At 41.4% G+C, this 13,819-nt stretch overlaps 1 protein-coding gene across 2 annotated transcripts in view; it reads right to left on the bottom strand.

Moving 5' to 3' along the window:
- Nucleotides 1-13,032, bottom strand: part of AP1AR (adaptor related protein complex 1 associated regulatory protein) — a 190,039-nt gene extending 177,007 nt beyond the window's left edge. For both annotated transcript variants that reach the window (XM_053703552.1, XM_053703553.1), the window contains exon 1: nucleotides 12,769-13,032. In XM_053703552.1, coding sequence (XP_053559527.1) covers nucleotides 12,769-12,842 — 74 coding nt within the window. In that variant the 5' untranslated portion in view covers nucleotides 12,843-13,032. The remainder of the gene's footprint in view (nucleotides 1-12,768) is intronic.
- Between the last annotated feature and the right edge of the window lie 787 nt (nucleotides 13,033-13,819).

Genomic DNA, 13,819 nt, shown 5'->3' with positions numbered 1-13,819 from the left:
ACTCTCTCTCCCCTCTCTCTTCCGCACTCTCTCCCCCTCTCTCTTCCGCACTCTCTCCCCCTCTCTCTTCCCCGCACTCTCCTCCCCCTACTCTCTTCCCCGCACTGACTCTCTCCCCTCTCCTCTTCCGCACTCTCTGCCCACCCTCTCTCTTCCCGCACTCCTCTCCCCCCTCTCTCCTTCCGCACTCTCTCCCCCTCTCTCTTCCGCACTCTCTCTCCCCCTCTCTCTTCCGCACTCTCTCCCCCTCTCTCTTCCGCACTCTCTACCCCTCTCTCTTCCGCACTCTCTCCCCCTCTCTTCCGCACTCTCTCCCCCCTCTCTCTTCCGCACTCTCTCCCCCTCTCTCTTCCGCACTCTCTCCCCCCCTCTCTCTTCCGCACCTCTCTCCCCCTCTCTCTTCCGCACTCTCTCCCCCTCTCTCTTCCGCACTCTCTCCCCCTCTCTCTTCCGCACTCTCTCCCCCTCTCTCTTCCGCACTCTCTCCCCCCTCTCTCTCTTCCGCACTCTCTCCCCCTCTCTCTTCCGCACTCTCTCCCCCCTCTCTCTTCCGCACTCTCTCCCCCTCTCTCTTCCGCACTCTCTCCCCCTCTCTCTTCCGCACTCTCTCCCCCTCTCTCTTCCGCACTCTCTCCCCCTCTCTCTTCCGCACTCTCTCCCCCTCTCTCTTCCGCACTCTCTCCCCCTCTCTCTTCCGCACTCTCTCCCCCCTCTCTCTTCCGCACTCTCTCCCCCTCTCTCTTCCGCACTCTCTCCCCCCTCTCTCTTCCGCACTCTCTCCCCCTCTCTCTTCCGCACTCTCTCCCCCTCTCTCTTCCGCACTCTCTCCCCCCTCTCTCTTCCGCACTCTCTCCCCCTCTCTCTTCCGCACTCTCTCCCCCTCTCTCTTCCGCACTCTCTCCCCCCTCTCTCTTCCGCACTCTCTCCCCCTCTCTCTTCCGCTCTCTCTCCCCCTCTCTCTCTTCCGCACTCTCTCCCCCTCTCTCTTCCGCACTCTCTCCCCCTCTCTCTTCCGCACTCTCTCCCCCTCTCTCTTCCGCACTCTCTCCCCCTCTCTCTTCCGCACTCTCTCCCCCCTCTCTTTTGCACTCTCTCCCCCCTCTCTTTTGCACTCTCTTCCCCCTCTCTTTTGCACTCTCTTCCCCCTCTCTTTTGCACTCTCTTCCCCCTCTCTTTTGCACTCTCTTCCCCCTCTATTTTGCTCTCTCCCCCTCTATTTTGCACTCTCTTCCCCCTCTCTTTTGCACTCTCTTCCCCCTCTCTTTTGCACTCTCTTCCCCCTCTCTTTTGCACTCTCCTCCCCCTCTCTTTTGCACTCTCTTCCCCCTCTCTTTTGCACTCTCTTCCCCCTCTCTTTTGCACTCTCTTCCCCCTCTCTTCCCCCCCTCTTTTGCACTCTCTTCCCCCCCCTCTTTTGCACTCTCTTCCCCCCCCCCTCTTTTGCACTCTCTTCCCCCCCCTCTTTTGCACTCTCTTCCCCCCCCCCCCCTCTTTTGCACTCTCTCCCCCCCCCCCCTCTTTTGCACTCTCTTCCCCCCCCTCTTTTGCACTCTCTTCCCCTTCTCTTTTGCACTCTCTTCCCCTTCTCTTTTGCACTCTCTTCCCCTTCTCTTTTGCACTCTCTTCCCCTTCTCTTTTGCACTCTCTTCCCCTTCTCTTTTGCACTCTCTTCCCCTTCTCTTTTGCACTCTCTTCCCCTTCTCTTTTGCACTCTCTTCCCCTTCTCTTTTGCACTCTCTTCCCCTTCTCTTTTGCACTCTCTTCCCCTTCTCTTTTGCACTCTCTTCCCCTTCTCTTTTGCACTCTCTTCCCCTTCTCTTTTGCACTCTCTTCCCCTTCTCTTTTGCACTCTCTTCCCCTTCTCTTTTGCACTCTCTTCCCCTTCTCTTTTGCACTCTCTTCCCCTTCTCTTTTGCACTCTCTTCCCCTTCTCTTTTGCACTCTCTTCCCCTTCTCTTTTGCACTCTCTTCCCCTTCTCTTTTGCACTCTCTTCCCCTTCTCTTTTGCACTCTCTTCCCCTTCTCTTTTGCACTCTCTTCCCCTTCTCTTTTGCACTCTCTTCCCCTTCTCTTTTGCACTCTCTTCCCCTTCTCTTTTGCACTCTCTTCCCCTTCTCTTTTGCACTCTCTTCCCCTTCTCTTTTGCACTCTCTTCCCCTTCTCTTTTGCACTCTCTTCCCCTTCTCTTTTGCACTCTCTTCCCCTTCTCTTTTGCTCTCTCCCCTTCTCTTTTGCGCTCTCTCTCCCCTTCTCTTTTGCGCTCTCTCTCCCCCCCTCTCTTTTAAACTCTCTCTCCCCCCCTCTCTTTTGAGCTCTCTCTCCCCCCCCCTCTCTTTTGAGCTCTCTCTCTCCCCCCCTCTCTTTTGAGCTCTCTCTCTCCCCCCTCTTTTTTGAGCTCTCTCTCTCCCCCCTCTTTTGTGCGCTCTCTCTCCCCCCTCTTTTGCGCTCTCTCTCTCCCCTCTTTTGCGCTCTCTCTCTCCCCTCTCTTTTAAGCTCGCTCTCCCCCCTCTCTTTTGCGCTCTCTGTCTCCCCCTCTCTCTTTTGAGCTCTCTCTCCCCCTCTTTCTCTCCCACTCTCTTGCGCTCTCTCTCCCTCTTTTGCTCTTCCCCCCTCTTCTGCTCGCTTTCTTTCCTTCCTTCCTCTGTTTTGGTCTCTCCCGCCGGCCACGCCCCTCCCGCACGCTACCGCGAGGCCACGCCCCCTCGTCACGCCCGCCGGCCACACCACCTCTTCATGCCTCCCACGCCCGTCGGCCACGCCCGACGCCGGTCACGCCCCCACCAGGCAGCTTCCGCAGTGCGCACTACTCTGCAGCTGAAGGCCAGGTGTGTTTGTCCGCGCGCAGTCTCTACTGCGCATGACGGCTTCAGACAAACACACTTGGCCTTGGCCTTTTATAATATAGGATGCTATTCTACCGTGTTTAGTGGTCCTTAAAAAGGGACACGAGACACAAATATTTTCTTTCAGGATTCAGATAGAACATACACTTTTAAACAACTTTCCAGTCTACTTATATTATCAAATTTGCTTCATTATCTTAATATCCTTTGCTGAAGGAGAATCAATGTACTACTGGGGGCAAGCCAAACACATCTTATCAGCCAATCACAAGAGACAAATGTGTGCAGGCACCAATCACCAGCTAGCTCCCACTAGTGTAGGATATGTACAAATGATTTTTCAACAACTGATACCAAGAGAACAAAGTACATTTGAAAACAGAAGTGTATTTAAAAGTATTGCAATTACATGCTCTGGGCTCCATGTGCGAAGCAGCCCTTACGGGGCAGGTTCACTCATGCAAGCCTGCTTAAAGGGACATTAAACCCAACATTTTTCTTTCATGAGTCAGGCAGAGAATACAATTTTAAACAACATCCCAATTTACTACTATTATCTAATTTGCTTCATTCTTTAGATATCTTTTGTTAAAGAAATAGCAATGCACATTGGTGAGCCAATAACATGAGGCAAATACGTGCAGCCACCAATCAGAAACTACTGAGCATATCTAGATATGCTTTTCAGAAAAGAATATCAAGAGTATGAAGCAAATTAGATTATATAAGTAAATTAGAAAGTAGTTTAAAATGGTAGGCGATTTCCTTTCCAAAGGTGGGTAGCTGCTTAAGATACAGGCTTCTAAGCAGCAAGCCCCAATTTCCCTATATGGTCCATTGTTAATTTTAAATAAAGTTGCATGATGACATCATCAGATCATTGCGCGTGACGTCACCGCGCAAATCATGAAGCCCCGCCGATGCCTCTCACGATTCAGGCCAGATCGCCGGGGTGGGAGTAGATGGGAGCCCCCAGATTCCTCTCAAGGTGGGTGAGTGCTAGCGACGGCTCTGAGCCGTCGTCAGCACCTGACGGGGACAATTTGCGATGGCTCAGAGCCGTCGTTAGCACTCAAAGGGCTCAATTTATCAAGCCTCTACTGCAGCAAGTTCTCTCAAGAATTTGCTCGCCATGATTTATCAAGCAGCGGTCACCAGATCGCTGCTTCCCTAACATCTACGCCACCTCTATTGTGGCGAAATTCAATCTCCTCGGTCGAGTCCAACCGAGGAGATTGACAGCTCCTGCCCGCGCGTGATTGGCTGTGCGCGGGCAGGGGGCGGGATTGCACGCAAGCGCAAAATTGCGCCCGTGTGCAATGGCGAATACCTGCGGGTAATTTCGCCCCGCCACAGGCGAACTGAGGCATACAAGGGCGCGTATTCGCGCCCCTGTACGCCTCAGCGTTAATAAATCTAGCCCAAAGGGTTAATACAAATTATACTTTTAAGATTCAGAGCATGTAAATTTATCTTATCTAATTTGCTTCATGTTCTAAGTATCCTTTGTTAAAAAAGGATACCTAGGTACGCTAAGGAGCAGCATTGCACAACTGAAAGATAGCTACCGATTGGTGGCTGCACATATGTGCCTCTTGACTTTTGTAGTCAAGTAGTAGTAGCGCATTGCTGCTCCTTCAACAAAGGCTAAATTGGGCCGGCTCCTAAGCTTCGCATTTCTGCTGTTCAAATAAAGATACCAAGAGAACAAAGTAAAACTGATAATAGGAGTAAATTAGAAAGTTTCTTATAATTGCATGCTCTATCTGGTTCATGAAAGAAACAATTTGGGTTTAATATCTCTTACTTCAGCGCTTTTCTTTTGTTTGCTGTAAATTTGGCTTTGCAATAACTTGATTTTCCAAAACCCCCCTCATTATATGAATCCTATAGTTGGTATAGTACACGCAATAGCCAACGTCACAGCTTCAGTGTAGTGAAGAGGGCGAGACCTGCTTAAAGGGACAGTCCAGTCCAAAACAAACTTTCATTATTCAGATAGGGCATGTAATTTTAAACAATTTTCCAATTTACTTCTATCACCTATTTTGCTTTGTTTCATTTGATATTCTTAGTTGAAAGCTAAATCTAGGGGGTTCATATGCTAATTTCTAAGCCCTTGAAGGCCGCCTCTTAGCTCAGGGCATTTTGACTGTTTTTTTACCACTAGAGGGTGTTAGTTCATGTGTTTCATATAGATGACACTGTGCTCACGCACATGGAGTTCCTAGGAGCCCGCACTGATTGGCTAAAATGCAAGTCTGTGAAAAGAACTGAAATAAGGAGCAGTTTGCAGAGGCTTAGATACAAGATAATCACAGAGGTAAAAAGTGTATTAAAGGAATACTGAACCCAAATTGTTTATTTCATGATTCCGATAGAGCATGCAATTTTAAGCAACTTTCTAATTTACTCCTATTATCACATTTTCTTCGTTCTCTTGCCATCTTTATTTGAAAAAAAAAAAAAAAAAAAAAAGGCATCTAAGCTAAGGAGCCAGACAATTTTTGGTTCAGTACCCTGGACAACACTTGTTTATTGGTGGGTGAATTTATCCACCAATCAGCAAGAACAACCCAGGTTGTTCACCAAAAATGGGCCGGCTTCTAAACTTACATTCTTGCTTTTCAAATAAAGATACCAAGAGAATCCAATCAACAAGCGCTACCCAGGTGCTGAACCAAAAACAGACTGGCTCCTAAGCTTACTTTGCAGCTTTTTTAAAATAAAAGATACCAAAAGAATGAAGAAAATTTGATAATAGGAGTAAATTAGAAAGTTGCCTAACATTGCATGCTCTATCTGAATCACGAAAGAAAAAATGTGGGTTCATTATAACTGTGTTGGTTATGTAAAACTAGGGAATGGGTAATAAAGGGATTATCCATCTATTAAAACAATACATATTCTGGTGTAGACTGTCCCTTTAATCTATCGCAGATATTTTAACAGAGTGGCTCTGCAGTAGGTAAGTATAGTTGATGTGTGTTGCATACACATATCAGATTGCACTTGACCTCTTCTGTGAATACAAATGACTACATACAATCTGAATATTTCATAGGAATTTTCAATGCAGTCTGTTTTGTAGCTGTATAGCCCAGAAAAAGTGTACAAAGCAAAAATCCTTTAAAAAAATTTTTTAAAAAATTAAGTTGCGTAGTCTGAGACCGATAGCATAGCTTGACTGACAGGTGTATGTGACTGTTGATGCTCCGCTTCAGTCTTGCGGACCCTTAAAGGGACAGTCTACCATAGAATTGTTATTGTTTTCAAAGATAGATAATCCCTTTATTACCCATTCCCCGGTTTTGCATAACCAACACAGTTATATTAATATACTTTTTACCTCTGTGATTACCTTGTATCTAGGAACCTTCTTCCAGCCCCTGATCACATGACTGTGACTGTTTATTATCTATTGTCTTAAATTTAGCATTGTATTGTGCTAGATCTTAAATAAAACCCCCTGTGCCTGAACACAGTGTTATCTATATGGCCCATGTGTACTTTCTGTCTCTTTGTGTTGAAAAGAGATTTAAAAAGCATGTGATAAGAGGCAGCCCTCAAAGACTTAGAAATTAGCATATGAGCCTACCTATGTTTAGTTTAAACTAAGAATACCAAGAGAAAAAAACAAATTTGATGATAAAATTAAATTGGAAAGTTGATTAAAATTAAAAGTTCTATCTGAATAATGAAAGTTTAATTTATACTAGACTGTCCCTTTAAGGGGACCTTTTTATCAGTCAAGTAAGTTAAAGGGACAGTAAAGTCAAAATTAAACTTAAATGATTCTGATAGAGTGCAATATTAAACAATTTTCTAATTTGTTTCTATTATGAAATTAACTTTGTTCTATTTATTGAAAAGCATACCTAGGTAGGTTATGTGTAAGAGCTGTCCCTAATTGGCAATTACAAAAGAAATAAGATTAAAAAAATATAACTCAATAAGCTCTTCAAGGGGTGTGTCACTGGACTGAAAAACAATTAATTATGATACATTTAGTGCAAAAGTGACGGTTGATTGTTTTAGTAGATACTTATCTCAATAATTACAAAATTGCTCTATCACGTAGACTGATTAAATCCAAAGAAATTAAGGGTAAAAAATAATAGTAGTATATTGCTAACCGGTCAGCCAACTCTAGACGCTGCAGAAAGTACATTTACCAAACATGCTGACAAAAAACAGGTTTACTACAGACATTTTCCACAGATCAATTCAATCAAATGTAATCTAAGGCTGGAGAATTTATTTGGCCATACCCTATTACTGTAAATTCCTGGCACTAGTACACTGAAACACTTAGCGGAAAGCAGTTGTCTCCAATCACTTAAAAAAGGCATTTGTGGAGATGGCATCTCTTACTAACTAGGGTGACCATAGTGCCGCTTTAAAAAGGGACACATATGAAAAATACATATGTCAGGGTTCTTATACAAAACATTTGTTTAAACAGCCCTGACATATGAATTTTTCATATGTGTCCCTTTTTAAAGCGGCAATATGGTCACCCTATTGCTAACCTATAGTGCTGTACAGGGAAGATGCTTCTTAACGACATGCCAGGCAGTTGCCTTAGGGCACGGATGTCAAACTGGCGTTATTTGCAAAGAACTGATTAGTGTTGCCAAAGAACATAACATTAAAAAGACACTCAATACAATTCACAAACAACAAACATAGCAATTGCACAATATGTAGGTAGTGTGCAGCCCACGTGAGTTGCACGAGTTGATGTGGAAAATGGCCCACGACTCAAATTAATTTGCCACCTCTGTTCCTTATTGGTATGGGGGGGGGGGTTTGTAGCCGAACGTGTGGTAATTTCCTCTAAAGGGATCCCAGGGGTCTGGCCCTCAGAAATAGACAAGGGTTCACCCTCAGAGGAATCACCACCACTGCTGACAACTGTATCCAAATTCTGTTTAAACCTAGGTTGCCTCTTACATCTGAAAAAAAAGTATTAGAGTCATCTTTGCCATAGAGCCATTGATATATACATTTTTCACGCTAGTCGGTTTCAACAATGGCTATTTTTTTATTTTTGAAATTAAGCAAGTCAGACCTATATTTAGCAAATTGAGATTCTAACTTTTTGACAAAATCTTCTGTAGAATCACTAGTTCATACATAATAACTTTGTTGTTTCAATTCATTGATCTCAACTTTAATTAAGCTACAGAGTCTGTTGGTTTCCTCTATTACTAATAGGATAAGGTCATATGAACATTTGTTCAGTATTGAACACCACTTTCTGCAAAACTCTGGATTTGATCTCCCTACAGTGGGATTGGCTATGCAAATTAGCCATGCAGTGTCTTGTTTACCTATTGTCAGGACTCAAATCGTGTGATGTCATTGATTGCAACACAGCGTGATCATGTGACTGTCAATATGTGTATATATAGCCGTTACAAGTTGTACATGTTACACCGCTGTTTTTACTTGTTTCTTATCCATTGACAAAGGTTTTAGTATGGACATCGAAATCTTTGGACTACATGAATTTTAAAGGGATAGTCTAGTCAAAAATAAAACTTTCATGATTCAGATAGAGCATGCAATATTAAGCAACTTTTTAATTTACTCCCGCTATCAATTTTTCTTCATTCTTTTGGTATCTTTATTTTAAAAAAGCTGCAAAGTAAGCTTAGGAGCCGGTCTATTTTTGGTTCAGCACCTGGGTAGCGCTTGTTGATTGGATGGCTACATTTAGACACAGAAGGGACCGGAATGTCCCTTAAATCTTGTTTGTGTAATCTGTGTTTTCATATGCAGGGGAGGGTCTGCTTTACCTGTATTCTCTAACTTCATCAACAGTGCTAAATTGGAAGTAAGTTTTAAAAAAGTTTTATACTGGATTTTACCATCAGTAGCTTTGCATTATCTTCTTTATAATAGTGTATTTTACATGCAGTTAAATGAAAATTGGTGTATAATGTCCCTTTAAGTATTCTTGCACTCTGTAACAGAATAGTGAGCATCCACAGATCAATGACATCAGCTTTTTGACAGCTATATGGTATGGGGTTAGCGTACACAATACAGAGTAAGAGCTTTACATTTTGAAGTAGCTGTATTGTTCTATATATTTCATGTGGCTGTGCGTGTAGATATATTTTATTTAACTTATAAACTTTGTATAAAAAAATCCATACCTCTATTTTGTGTGTAATAACCTAAAGTGCAATGCAGCTGTGAAAAAGCCGGCAATATCACTGATCTTTGAATGTGCACCACTTGGGTCACACAATATTGAAAATACCTAAGCTACTAATGGCAGCACTAAGTATGAAAATGCAGAGCTTCACCAACCGCAAAAAGTTAAATAAAAGAACAGCTATGTAGACACCAGCAAGCCGAAGGAAAGACAATAGCATGGTGAGTACTAAGCATTTTTGGTGATGTGTTTACCAATTTATGGTCCATGTAAAACTATGAAGTAATCACATTTAGAACATTTAAAAATATGAAATCACATTTATATGTATAGTAATAATAAAATCAGATGAATGGTCAAGGTTTTTTTTTTTGTTTGTTTTTTTAAATTAACTGTTTTTATTATTGTTTTAACAGGTGTACAGAAAACACAATACATATCATTTTTCAACCAACCAAGACCAATTAAGAGAGGAACCAAAATTCAGCAAAATACATAGCAATATTTGTTAGAATGATTAATGGTCAAGGTTTTTATGTAGTAATGGCAATCTATATTTTCTACTGCTGAATTAAAATGGAAAAAAAGCAAAATCTCTAAAACATTTTACTAAGAAGTAGTAAGGGTAAGGTGCAGATGGCAGAGCAATACGTATCTCTGCCTAGGTAGCAAAGCATCCACGCACATGCTCTGGTAATGAAAGTCAGGGCTAAGCAAAGCCCAGGAGCCAGGGAATCATGGGTCTTGCAATTTAAAGGGACAGTATACACCAATTCCCATACAACTGCATGTAATAGACACTACTATAAAGAAGAATATGCACAGATACTGATATAAACATCCAGTATAAAAAAAAGTTACTTAGAAGCTCCCAGTTTAGTACTGTTGATGTGGTTAGGCTGGGACACCTGGTGAAAGGGGCTGGGAAAACAAGAAGTGCAGACAATCCCCCCTTCCCCGCATTTTAAAAGGCAGATAAACAGGAGCCAGCAGGAGTCTAAACGCGTGTATACATCTGACACTGTGGGGTTTGGTTAGGAGTCTAAAAATCACCACAATGTTCTTAAAAAAAAACCAGCAAAACTATACATTGTTACAAAAACACTACTATATGGTTATATAAATGGATCATCTACAAAAAATGTATGCAAAGAAAAATCTAGTGTACAATGTCCCTTTAACTTCTGGCTCCTCACAAATTAGATTTTACATATTTTTAAATTTCACATAAAAGTAATAAAAACTACTGAAAGTAATATGCCATTTAATTAAAAAAGGGTGTTAAATTAGCACTCCAAGGCAGAACATACAGTGATCTGAGATTTAATCGCAGAAAATGCAGCATGTCTGCAGAAAGAACAAGACACATGCAGGAACTGTTACTGATCTAACTTTGCAGCACTGCTCCACATCAGGCTGTTCTCTTCAAACAGTACTGTGCTGTTGCTGCACAGTGTAAGTTTTCCTTATCACAGTGCATCCAGAGCAAAGTGTTGTTTGAATATGCAGTAGATTTATATATTAGACCAAGAGTATAGAATTCTTTTTATTCAAGAGACAATTTATTTTTTTGGCTGCATCTAATTTGCAATCCAATTTTCAACTACTGCACTATATTATAAAACTTTTAAAATTGCTTTATTCTCCAGTTAATCAACACATTGCAATTAAACGTATGCTTAAGTGTAACTGCCTAATTTAACATTTTATTTTATTTAAATATGAGCTGCAGAAAATTTTTCACTTAAAAAAATCTCATCGCAGAAAGTGAAAAAAAGTTCTGCCTCTGGGTTAGCACTTATGAACCTCATAAATAAGCACTGTAACATTGTATGTGTGACAAACCTGTTATGGCTTGGTAGGGGTTAAAAATATACATTTCAACAGACACTTGTGCTAAAATAAAATGCTCCAGCAAATAAAAGCATTTTATTTTAGACTGCCCCTTTTAACACTTGGTTGCTAAGGAAAACATTGCTACACATCTATCTCCCAATGCCCGTGTGCGTCACTGTTGCCCTCACATATGTCTGTACACTAAACTTTTTTCTCAATACATTTTGTGTGAAGGAAGCTATGGTACCACACTCTGCTTTCCATCCTGTGTGTACAGAGCTTACAAGCCACAAATGCTTTTAGAAAGAATAAGTTTTTCAATAACTCTTACTGTATGTTTGAGTCAACCAAATATCATGGATGGTGTTTTAGTAGCATAGTATTTTTCAAATATATAAGCAAATCTACAGCATGCTCAGATAAGCAGCTAGAGCAAATATGTCACATCTAATAGGATTATCTTATTAAAAAAAATGTTGATAGCATAGCTAGCCAGAGTGCATAAAAAGGCTTAAAAAAAATCAACACTTGAAATACACAGCAACTACTATAAATTTACATTTAGATTAATTTGTAATACTACTTTAACACGTTACAAAATATATGAAAAAATAGAAACATAATGGGCAACTATTAAATGCAGCACCCCTTTTCCAACAATTTAAATGAAAAATTTAAATTTAATGAATCAGATAGTGAATGCAATTTTAACACTTTCATGAGAGGGTTATAAAGTCTACATCAGAACAACGTTCCGATATGGGATCGGGTCTGGGGGGCGTCCCTATGACGCTAGGAACACCCTCCAGACCGCGATCAAATCCTGCAAGTCTAGTAGGCTTCAGGACAGCCGTTTGCGAGGACATTGTATTCCGTTGTAACGGCTTTAAAGCCCAGTGCCGTTGTGACGGAATAACACGGCATTAAAAGGTTAAGCAACTTTTCAGTTTAATTATATTATCAATTTTGCTTTGTTGCTGTGGTAGCCCTTGTTACAAAGCATACCTAGGTAGGTTGATAGGACCTCATGAATATGTGTTTTTAGCACTCTAGTAGCAGTGCTTGTAACTTTGTATAAGATTACTACAAACATTGCTGCCATAGAACGCTAAAGACACATGCACACTCCTGAGGTTATATGAGGCTACCTAGGTTTACACAAGATACCAAGTAAATGAAGCAATTTTGATAATAGAAGTAAACTGGAAAGTGATTTAAAATTGCATGCTCGATCTAGAAGACCATGAAAAATAATTTTGACTTGACTGGCCCTTATATATATATATATATATATATATATATATATATATATATATATATATATATATATATATATATATATAATCAGCAATGTTCTATATAATCCCTACAACAAATATACCTGGATTATTTCACCATAGGTACAGGTGTTATGTACAGTAATCCTCTACCTGGAAATATGACATTTCAATACATTGCAGACAGAAAAGGAAACGATAACAATGTGTTTAAAAAACCAACCCACAGTCAGTGGCACAGTGTCCTGCAGGCAGTAAAGACAATGACCTCAGACAAGACAAACTAAACTCAATATTTTTGTTCACATGAGCATTTGAACTTTATTCTTCAGTGATGAAAATAAACAATTTAATGCAACAGTAACCTATATTATTGATATTAATGAATGCACTTTAGTTATAGAAGCCCACTGGGATGTGCAGTAACTACAAGCAGACCATCTGAACTCTCAAGCTGTCACTAGTGCTGAAGCCCAGTCAGTGAGCCCCAGCAGTATTATGCGGCAGCAGCAGAACAAAGGATGCAGCAACCAAATCAACCTGTGGAGATCCTTCTGGGTCACCACCACCCGGATTAACCCATGCATTGCTGCACACTTTCACTCCATTACAGGCAAATAAAACTGCAACCTCTCCTGCTTACCCTCCTCCGGCTCGCTGAAGGCGACTGCTCTCTCTTCTGAAGAGGTTGCAGCACCGAGTCCAGCAGATCCCCATGGCATACTGACACCAGCGCGCTCCCACTTAGTGCGGGGCTGCGGCAAAAGCGCGTTTGTTCACAAGCAGTAACGAAATCGGGGACGCGCACAACCTCACACCGGCATTTTCCCAAGGTCTTGACAGTCTGTTAGCGAAAGGAAACTTCCCACCCACTACACATGGGTAAGTCTTCCGGACGGATTCGCCCTTGACAAAGATGGCCACAGGAGTATAGTTTATCTCTGGGCGCTTATTGGGTCTGCCAGGAGGACTTACTGAAAGGCGGAAGCATCTTGATGACGTTTTTTAGTAATAGCCCTAAAGATTCAAGCAGGCAAAGTTTCTTCGTTGTGTACTATTGATACCAACTATTCAGTCTTTGTAAAATATTGGCCGAGAAAATAATTTAGAACGCTAGACTCATATTTTACCTCAGTCTTTGCGGGATAATTGGTTCTTGTACTTCGTTTTTCTTTAGTCGTGTTTCTGATATTAAAGAGACATTCTACTCCAGAATTTGCATTGTTTAAGATAGATAATCCCATTATTACCCATCCCCCAGTTTTGCACAACCAACACGGTTGTATTAACCTTAGTGACCAGACCATTTTTTCCATTTCCTTACCGTTAAAGGGCCATTAAACCCCAAAAAATTATTTCATGATTCAGATAGAGAATACAATTTGAAACAACATTCCAATTTACTTCTATTATCTAATTTGGTGCAATCTTTAGATATCCTTTGTTTAAAAAATAGCAATGCACATTGGTGAGCCAATCACATGAGGCATCTATGTGCAGCCACCAATCAGAAGCAACTGAGCCTATCTAGATATGCTTTTTAGGAAAGAATATTAAGAGAATAAAGCAAATTATATAATTGAAGTAAATTAGAAAGATGTTTAAAATGGTATTCTCTATCTGAATCATGAAAGAAAAAAATTTGGGTTTAATGTCCCTTTAACCCCTTAAGGACCAAGGACGTACGCCACACG

This window comes from Bombina bombina, chromosome 2 (genome assembly GCF_027579735.1).
Source record: "Bombina bombina isolate aBomBom1 chromosome 2, aBomBom1.pri, whole genome shotgun sequence".
Lineage (NCBI taxonomy): Eukaryota > Metazoa > Chordata > Amphibia > Anura > Bombinatoridae > Bombina > Bombina bombina.
The sequence above is the reverse complement of the archived record's forward strand: the minus strand, read 5'-3'. Positions and strand labels throughout refer to the sequence as shown.